The 10,161-nt window shown below is 38.8% G+C and overlaps 1 protein-coding gene across 4 annotated transcripts in view; it reads left to right on the top strand.

Moving 5' to 3' along the window:
- Positions 1-10,161, top strand: part of myo7ab (myosin VIIAb) — a 41,868-nt gene that overhangs the window by 28,888 nt on the left and 2,819 nt on the right. For 3 of the 4 annotated variants that reach the window (XM_034889071.1, XM_034889069.1, XM_034889072.1), the window contains 17 exons: positions 302-472; positions 546-663; positions 756-882; positions 1,451-1,620; positions 1,755-1,945; positions 2,583-2,698; positions 2,795-2,952; positions 3,134-3,287; positions 3,997-4,152; positions 4,248-4,353; positions 4,861-4,974; positions 6,572-6,659; positions 6,759-6,865; positions 7,746-7,931; positions 8,606-8,722; positions 9,110-9,193; positions 9,988-10,107. In XM_034889071.1, coding sequence (XP_034744962.1) covers positions 302-472; positions 546-663; positions 756-882; positions 1,451-1,620; positions 1,755-1,945; positions 2,583-2,698; positions 2,795-2,952; positions 3,134-3,287; positions 3,997-4,152; positions 4,248-4,353; positions 4,861-4,974; positions 6,572-6,659; positions 6,759-6,865; positions 7,746-7,931; positions 8,606-8,722; positions 9,110-9,193; positions 9,988-10,107 — 2,283 coding nt within the window. The remainder of the gene's footprint in view (positions 1-301; positions 473-545; positions 664-755; positions 883-1,450; positions 1,621-1,754; positions 1,946-2,582; positions 2,699-2,794; positions 2,953-3,133; positions 3,288-3,996; positions 4,153-4,247; positions 4,354-4,860; positions 4,975-6,571; positions 6,660-6,758; positions 6,866-7,745; positions 7,932-8,605; positions 8,723-9,109; positions 9,194-9,987; positions 10,108-10,161) is intronic. The other variant, XM_034889070.1, reaches the window with a different exon arrangement.

Here is a 10,161-nt window from a genome sequence, read left to right as displayed (position 1 = left end):
GTGAACAGTGGCAATAATAGTCACAATAAAGATAATGGAACTATAACAAGAAATAGTAGTTGTAGTAGTTCATGGCGTAGCAGGGCACTGCAGGGCATTACAGGGTGTAGCAGGGCACTGCAGGGCATTAAAGGGTGTAGCAGGGCACTGCAGGGCATAGCAAGACGTAGCAGGTTGTATGCAGAGCTTAGCAGGGTGTATAATAACATGTAGCCTTAACCCAGCTGCAGAAGAACTGTCAGTCACTCTATCTGGTATTTTGTTTACATGATCTTCTTTTCACCCTGTGTCCATCTAAAAGGAAGAGGACCTTGCAGAGCTGGCCTCACAGCAGTACTATGTGGATTATGGCTCTGAGATGCTCCCAGATCGCCTGCTCAGTCTCATCCCCTCTTACATCCCAGATAGAGAAATCACCTCCACTAAGACTGCAGAGAAGTGGGCTCAGCTCATCATCAACACCCACAAAAAGGTATCTGTCACCAAAACTGACTTATTTTATTAACAACTTGTGCAACAGTGACTTACTGTAACTGTCTGTGCAGGGAGTATACACTAAAAGGAGACTGAACACACAGAAGGTGAAGGAGGACGTGGTGGATTTTGCTCGTTTAAAGTGGCCTTTACTCTTCTCACGATTCTACGAGGCCTTCAAATTCTCAGGTTGGTAGGCTATGTATTATTGTAAATATGTCTTTCTACTGTAGATATCTTTAGGTCTTTTTTCATGTATATGACACCGTCTGGCCACACAGGACCCAGTCTGCCCAAGAATGACGTGATCGTGGCAGTGAACTGGACTGGGGTTTACTTTGTGGATGAGCAGGAGCAGGTCCTTCTGGAACTCTCTTTCCCAGAGATCACTGCTGTGTCCAGTAGCAGGTATGATAAGGCCATGTCCGCAAAACAACATTGATTAAAAAAGAATCAAAAAGATATTCTATAACATCATTTGGAGTCAAATACAAGGCTCTTTCCTATGATTGACCTGTTAATGTAGAATTGGCAAGCATGTCTTTCTTTTTTAGCCACAGTAACTTTACTGATTGAACTAAAATTTCTAGACTACTGGATAGATTGCAATGGAATTTTGTACAGACATTCATGGACCCCAGAGGACAAAGTCTACTGACTTTAGTGATCTTCTGGCTTTTCCTCTAGCGCCACCATGAGGTTCATATTTGATTTGTTTTTTAATATATTGTCATTAAATTTGGAGCATACGTAAATGTCTTTCTGGATGAATTGTTATAACTTTGGTGAGCCCTTAACTTTTAATCTAGCACCATCAACAGGTCAAAACATCAGCATATCAGCACTAAACTCACTAGCAGAGCTAAAATCAACGAGATTTGGTGTAAATTTAATTTTCACCCTAATTAAAGTGAAGAATTTGGGAATTCTTTTCATACTTTGTAAAAAAGCCTCAAGTTAAAATGTTATTTTCCAGAGGGGGTAAACTCCAGGGTCAGAGTTTTACTTTGGCCACCATCAAAGGAGACGAGTACACGTTCACCTCTAACAACGCAGAGGACATCCGCGATCTGGTGGTCACCTTCCTCGAGGGTCTGAGGAAGAAGTCCAAGTATGTGGTGGGACTTCTGGACTGTCCCAACCCCGGTGAGATTCACTGAGAAGAAAACATGCTTTGATTGTTTTTTTTGTGTTAAAGATTATGGCATGTAATTGTTAAAACTGCTGCTAGACTTCCTGTATATATGTAATTGTCTTTATATGTAATCTCTATCTTGCAGTAGGGGTAGACTCCGCATTCCTGAGTTTCTCCAAGGGGGATCTGATCATCCTGGACGAACACAATGGAGAGCATGTGATGAACTCTGGCTGGGCTCACGGCATCAACGACAGGACCAAACAGAGAGGAGACTTCCCTGCTGACTTGGTTTATGTACTGCCCACTATCACCAGACCGCAGTATGACATAGTGGTGAGTCCAGCCCAGGGCTACAAAGGGTTTGTGCTAGCTAGCCACCATGTAACATACTACTTACCATGTGGGATGTAGCTTGATTGAGCGTGCTTATTGCTAAAGTAGGGTTTTAATTAATCTATTTCCATTCTTATTGTGAATTCTTTATTTATTTTATACCTTAGTTGTTCACTGTAAACCCTACGTGTAACCCAATAGCTTGGGAACTTTGGGGAATAGGAACCCTTAAGCTTTACCCTTTAAAACGTCACACAATAACACAAACCAATTAAGGCAGCGGTTGACCAGCAACTCCTGTGTGCTGCGTGGTTAAATTTGTGTTTTTGTGTGAAAAACTTTTTCTTTGATTAGTATTAAAACTGTTTGCATTTTAACAAGATAAACTACTGTTGCTGCTTTCAACGTCTGGTATCTGGGAGCCACTGTGTTGTCCTTTTCTTTAGCATGGTGTGATGCTGAGGAAAGAACAGGCGCTCCTTGATTTAGATAACTGACAACAATATGACATATTTAAATATTCTTAATATAGCATACACTTTACTGATATACATTTTTTAGGTGGTCCCCTTGATACATTTATAAGAAATGTTTTTCTTTGTCTTTTCTTTCCTCTCTTTGTCTATCCATGTCTCAGGCTCTTGTGACCATGACTCCTGATCAGAGGCGAGAATCCATCAATTTGTCCCAGATGAGCATCTACGACAAAACTAAAGCCTACACGCTGGAGGAGTTCTCTTACGACTACTTTAGGTTTGTTTCCTAATCCTTTACACACATTATAGATAAAAAGTGTGTGTGTTCAAATGAGTGATTCATTATTTCTAACCATTCCTGCTTGTTTTCCAGGCCTCCTCCTAAGAGCACTCTGAGCAGGGTGATGATCTCTAAGAACCGAGGTAAGGAGCGTCTGTGGAGCTGCACCAGGGAGCCTATCAAACAGCCTCTGCTGAAGAAAGTCCTGGCTCATGAGGAGCTCTCCCAGGAGGCCTGCCTGGCCTTTATAGATATCCTTTAGTGGTGGGTGTGTGAGTTCTGTGTGCGTGTTAAATGTTTGCATCAATCTTTTTTTTCTTCCTGAGGACCCCTTTAATACCAGCTCACCAGGTGTATTTGTATTATCTGTTGCATATTGGAACACCTTCCTGTTGTTGTGTTAATGTTCGATGTCCTTGACCTCGGCTCTACCTGTAATGAAGTATATGGGCGACTACCCGTCCAAACGTGCGCGTTCGGTCAACGAGCTCACCGATCAGATCTTTGAAGGAGCGCTGAAGGCTGAGCCGCTCAAAAACGAGATCTTCTGTCAGATTATCAAACAGCTCACTGATAATCCCATCAAGTAAATCTGACACACACACACACACACACACACACACACACACATATACACACACACAATGGCCAAGTATGTGTGCATGTTAAAAAATGTGAATTTGACTTGACCTTTTTACAACGAAATAGACAAATAGCTAAAAAAAAGAACAGCAAATAAAGGCAAAGAATAGAAAGGATGTGGAGAAAGTTTGTGGTTACTTACATGTTTCCATACCGCTCCATTATAGATAGAATACCATCTGATCTGAGTGGGTGGCTCATCTTTAATGTAATATCTACATTGCCGATCATCAGCAACCATTCATCCAGTGTTCTAGTTTTAAAGGCACATTCTGTTTACTAATCTGATATCATTTTAAAAACTCACTGAGAAAACATTGGAGAACCTGTTTGCAGTTATGTACGAACATAATTTAATCTGAAAACTGCCGCCCTGGTTAAAAAAAACAATGCAACTGATCTCAGCTGGTGTTCTGCCTATAAAGGAGTGAAATGGAAATTTGTCAAATACACTGATGAATAAAAAAAAATAATAATATCAATAATAATGATGCTATACACAACTGTCTGCTATACACAACTGTCAATAGTATGAACAATAGTTATAAACTCTCCAAGTCACACTTTAGCTGTGCTTCATATTATTTTATGCCATAGGAGCTCATAAGCGTGCGTGCGTGTGCGTGCGTGCATGTGTGTGTGTGTGTGTGTAGGTACAGTGAGGAGAAGGGCTGGGAGCTGCTGTGGCTCTGCACTGGTTTGTTTCCTCCCAGTAACATCCTGCTGCCTCATGTCCAGAAGTTCCTCCAGGCCAAGAAACACTACCCGCTGGCTGCAGACTGCATGCAGCGGCTTCAGAAAGCCTTACGGTAACACACACACATTCTTCTGGTCTGCTTAAACAGTATTTCTATTATGTCTAGTATGTGTCCATTTTTTATCTCTTATCTATTAATTGTTGTAGAAATGGATCAAGAAAGTACCCGCCTCATCTGGTGGAGGTGGAGGCCATCCAGCACAAGACCACTCAGATTTTCCACAAAGTTTACTTTCCTGATGACGCAGACGAGGTCAGTTACATCTTAAATCCAAAATACATATTATTACAGAATTTATAATAATAAAATTACCATAAATTGCACCCTTTCTCTATTAAATGTACTGTGTTTAGCAGCCACAGCCTTACTTGTTCTGCTAAGACCAGTAGCTTACTGTTATGTTAAAGGTCTCATATTGTATAAAGATAGATTTCTATGTCTTTTTTAAATATAAAGCAGGTTGACATGCTGTATGAATACTGTGAAAGTATCAAAAGATTCACCTGTATTCAGAAACTGTGCCTTTAAACCAGTCATCAGGACTTCCATACGGTTTTGATGCCCACAACTTTACAATATAAAGGTAGAAAGTGACGCTACAGTGCCATTACAGTTATTACCCAGCTGCAATGACAGTGAAGAGACTCTGAGACAATCAGGACACTGAAACGCTGTTGTGAAAATATTTGCCATTACATTGTATATCCTTACCCATTTTGTTCTTTTTGTCATATAATTGCAGCTTTCTTGTGTTCTCAGGTTTTTGAAGTGGAGTCGAGCACCAAAGCCAAAGACTTCTGCCACAACATCTCTGGACGTCTTCTGCTCAAATCCTCCGAAGGCTTCAGTCTTTTTGTCAAGATCACTGACAAGGTGAAGACGATCTGTGGCTTTTTATTTTGAGATCATGTAAAGATGTTAAAGGGAATTGTTGTTTTGAGCGTCAATGCTTCTGGTTACAACTTTGTTTTGGCACTGTTTAATTTTCAAGTTTGGAAGTACAATTTTGTTCTGAGCTTTTAACTGAATCTTCAGCAGATGAAGTTTGAAGCTCTTCAAATTTCACACTTTAGTTTAGAAATAGTTTACCCAAAACAATAAAAACTCTTTATCAAGGGTCTTCAACATTTAGCTAAAAGAAAGACAGAACAGCAAACTACATGAACTGGAAGTTAAGTTGCAGATTATAAACCTTGACGTACATTAACATTTAGGGCAGCCTAAAGCATGACATATACTATCTATATTTTTCTGTGGATGGCTACCTTTGTAAGCAAATCATTGATGATGTGTAAATCCTTAATGTAGAAAAAAAAAATATGTAAAGGCAATTAGGAAAGCACTGCAATTCATACTTTTTCAAGAGTTTCGGACAAGACGCCCTTCTTCACCGTCTTTCTTAGGCAATCTCAACCAACACAGCTACACTGGTGGGGTTATTTTCTGGTACCCACAACCAGCATACCAGGATGAATATTGTCAAGACAAATTTGAACAAAAATGTGGTGCCTCCCCCTGCAGTAGCTCTAAGGACCCCTGTTAAAGATCTCTGTTTTACATAGTTCTCACCTCTATATGCTCTGTACAGTCCCAAAAGAAAGTCTATGGAATTGCGTTAAGGAGAGTCTTTTGACACCCAACGAAAGACAGCAAATGGGTTATAAAAATGTAGATTACCCTCCCATGAAGAAATTTTGTATGCATGTTTTGTTTAGCAGTAGTTTAGGGGAAATAGATTTGTTGGGATTTCCATGAGCCCCGAGTGGATACAAGACACTTGCGTTATGCTGTCTAGAAATTTTCAGGGCGATTTTCTGAAGTTTAATTACCTTGTTTGTTGTATTTCGTTGGGTCTCCGTCAAAGTCTGTTGTGCTTTCATTATTTTGGCACTCTGCTCTCCTTAACGGATTCAATGGGAAACTTTCTGGGACCATAGAGAGCCTAGGTAGGTGAGTAATACATACAATATATAATTTATATTGTTTGCTTGGGTGAACTATTGCTTTAAGAACTTCTAATCCATGTTGGCTTAAAAGTTAAGGGCCCTTATTTTACTGAGCTAAGCACGCTGCCTAAAATATTCCCCAAAATGGACTAATTGATTTTCAAAGATAATGAAAATTAGTTTGTAGCTCGTTACCCTTACTGTGTTAGGAAAGATGCATTATTGTTTGCTATAGAATAAGTAAGTTAAAATCTGTTAATATCTGTTTAACTTTGCACAAGTTTATGAAACCAAGGGAATGGATTATGAATCCATGCTAACATTTTATAAAACCAAAGGAACTGACTTTTATTCTGTGGGCACAGATTACTTTTTTACCCCAGGGGGGGCTCCGTAGGAATGTGTAATAGCATCAAAAGTTCTAGAATATCTTGTGCTGAAATTAAAACATTGATTATCATTCAGCGCTTGTTTTGGAGACACATCTTACACGTTAACATCTTCAAATGCTTCTGGTTTTCCAGGTCATCAGTGTGCCAGACGGCGACTTTTTCTTTGATTTTGTCAGGCACCTGACTGACTGGATCAAGAAAGCCAGACATGTGAAAGACGGTAAATGAAAAAAGATTTCTGTAAAGCTCCTGTTTTGTATCTTCTCATTGATTCTTCCTGTAACTGTTTCTCTTCATCTCCTCTGTGTTGGGTGTGCAGGTGTAGTGCCTTCACTGACATATCAGGTGTTCTTCATGAAGAAGCTGTGGACCAATACCGTGCCAGGAAAAGACTCCATGGCTGACTCCATCTTCCACTACTACCAAGTGAGTAACAGCTCTCAGAAATGTTCACACCAGAGTCCTGAAATGTTACTGTATTTAAAACCACTTAAGAAATGTATGAAAGGCTTTGAGATACTGATACACAGGGGTGGGAAGGTTATTTAAAAAATGTATCGCAATACAATCACTAATTCCCTATTAAATAATTTTGTATGCTAATCCAACTACCACAATATGTGACTTGATTATTTTATTTTACTTTTGTATTAGCTCAATGACAAATGTGCAAATAAAGATAAGAGAAACAACGACTTGAATTTAAACATTAAAGATACTTGTGTAGTCTGTAAGACACCAAAACAATGTAACCTTTGAAAAGAAAATGAGCAAGGATTTTTAGCATAAAATACTTTATCATATTTTATAAGATTATCATATTTCTGTCCTGTGAGAACCACGTATCTCAAAAAAAGTCAACTGTTTTCAGCTTTGTGATGATGCATTTTCCAGCAGATCCAAGTGTTTTTTTAAAGACTTAATTTAGCTTAAGAACACATAACGGAAACCTTCATCCTTCACTGTGTCATGAACGTGTCTGGAGATACATGGTTTTCACTGGACAGAAAGGGGATGAGAACCTGTCATCTGTAAAGTAACTTAAGCTGTCAGACAAATGTAGTGGAGTAAAAAGTCTAGTATTTACCTATGAGATGTGGGAAGCAGAAGCATAAAATTAAATCAAATGGAAGTACAGTACAATAATGTATTTGGGCACTGAGCACTGTTAATAACTGCTATACTAATATTTAATGGAGCTTGAAAGGTCTGTGCAAGTTAAATACATACATTTATTGCCAACAGACGGCTTCAAACTACCGAGATATACAGTCACGCAGTAACAGCGGCCATCTTCCCTCTACAGGAGCTGCCTAAGTATCTGCGAGGCTACCACAAGTGTTCAAGGGAGGAGGTGTACCAGTTGGCAGCGCTGATCTACAGGGTGAAGTTTGAGGAGGATAAGTCCCACTTCCAAAATATGTCCAAGATCCTGAAAGAGCTTGTCCCTCAGGACCAGATCAGACATCTGTCCCCCGACGACTGGAAAAGGGTGAGCTGACATATTAGTTATTATAATTATAATAATCACCATCTTAGTTTAAGAAACAAGCAGCTGAGTCTGATGGGATTGTCATCAGGTCTTTGTTAATAAACAAAAGTTTTGGACTAATTAAAACTTTGACTATAATGATAAATGGAAAGGTCAGAGAATCCCCAAAGTTCCATTTAATAGTCGCTGAAATCCCAAATTGTGAACCTCAGCATGAAATCATACTTCTCTGTTACTTATTGTTTTAGATATTTGAATGTCATTACTGTCATCTGAAGAATCAGTATTTGGCTTTTCACATAAATTCATGTTGGACCACAAATTACACAATAAGAGAAAACATTACGTGGGAATTCAAATTTTTGAAATTGAAAACATTTAGGCTAAAAAACTGCAGCTATTTACGCTTCGTACAATACAAAAAAAACAGCTGTCAACTGTAAATCAATAGACATTAGAGACTTAAACCAAACGATACCAAAAGTCAACAGAAGAAGTCATGTTATTAATTGTAATGTTGTCATTCAAATGCTGATATCTTCATTTATTTTTACTAAATGTAATACAGAGGCCACAGTGTGTAAACATAATGAATGGATGAATACACTCACTCACTCACTCACTAATTCACTCATGGATGAATAAATGTTCATAAACGTATGTTTCACTCTCAGTCCATCATGCCGCTGTTCAACAAACACTCAGGAAAGACTCAAGAAGTAGCCAAACTCTCCTTCCTCAAAATCATCTACAAGTGGACCACGTTTGGTTCTGCCTTTTTTGAAGTCAAGGTAAAGATGTTAGAGATATTTTGTTTGAATATAAGTGTACGTTTTGGAGTGCTGCATTTAACATGTTACTTAAAAGTACAAAAGATATTCTGTTAGTAACCTTTTATACTGTATACATCATCATTCATTAGTTCATTATATTTTGCATTAACAATTTGAAAATGCAAAGTAACAAAATCTTTAAAAATCAATTTAGAGGAGTAAAAAGTACAATATTTGCCTCTGAGTCAGAGTATAAAGTAGCATAAAATGGAATTAATTAAAGTACAAGTACATCAAATTGTACTTGAGTAAATGTACGTTTGTACTTTGTTACTTTCCACTTATTTTTTTCAGCACTGTGTAAAAGGTTTTGTTTATAATTATTCTTTTCTGTTCTTTCTGCAGCAAACAACTGATCCAAATTACCCAGAAGCCCTCCTGATAGCAATCAACAAACATGGAGTCAGCCTCATTGATCCCAAGTCTAAGGTGGATCCACACTTACCATATTCATGCATGAGAATGATCATTTTGAGAACAAAGTTGTTTCCTTATATACAGGTTTTAGAATTTAAAAATACACACTCTGTTATCTAAAATATCAGTATCCTGTAATTGAAACTTTGACATTTGGCAGCCAACAAGTAGTTGGAGTTCGGTCCGGTGGCGAATACACAAGTCTACACTCAAAAGTACACTCCAGTGGTCATGACGGGACTTTTAGTTCAAGCCATTCAGAAAGAAATGTGTTTGCACATCAACGAGAATCTGCATTTTTAGTTAAATCTTGAAGATCTCTGGTTCATTCTGTTTGGCGACAAGCAGTCGCCAGTCCTGTGTGTTGTTGCATTTGCTCCGCCTTCCCTCTCTGCGCGGCACTTGTGATTTTTCCAGGGAATGTCACCACAGGCCCAGTTTGGGGCTTTTTTTAACCAGTGGGCCACAGGCTCAATCACCAATGTGTTCCCTCATTCTGCAATAGGTTGAACTTAACAGGCATTTATTTAAATGGGATTTCTTCAATAGTATTACTTTAACTAGATATTTCTGTGTGGTGCACGCTGTTTGATGTCAGATTTCTGTAAGTTAAAAGGTTAATTCAAGGTTCTTTTCTCTACCACAACCTTCCTTGTGGTTTGTAAAAAAAAAAGAAAAACAAACAGACTGTGTTATTCTTTACGCTATTGTTCTGTTGTGTGACAAACACTTGCTCTGTGTTTTTCTCAGAGGACAGAACTGTATCTACCAACAACATGGTTTGTGTGTGTGCTCATTTCCTGCAGGACATCCTCACCACTCACCCCTTCACTAAAATCTCCAACTGGAGCAGCGGCAACACGTACTTCCACATCACCATCGGTAACCTGGTCCGAGGCAGCAAGCTGCTGTGTGAGACCTCACTGGTGAGAAACTGAGTTTGATAAGATGTGCAGTACATGCACTGAAGTACTCACAAT

This window comes from Etheostoma cragini, chromosome 13, assembly GCF_013103735.1.
Source record: "Etheostoma cragini isolate CJK2018 chromosome 13, CSU_Ecrag_1.0, whole genome shotgun sequence".
NCBI classification, from domain to species: Eukaryota; Metazoa; Chordata; class Actinopteri; order Perciformes; family Percidae; genus Etheostoma; species Etheostoma cragini.
Note: the sequence above shows the minus strand (reverse complement) of the source record. Positions and strands in the feature narration are given on the sequence as shown.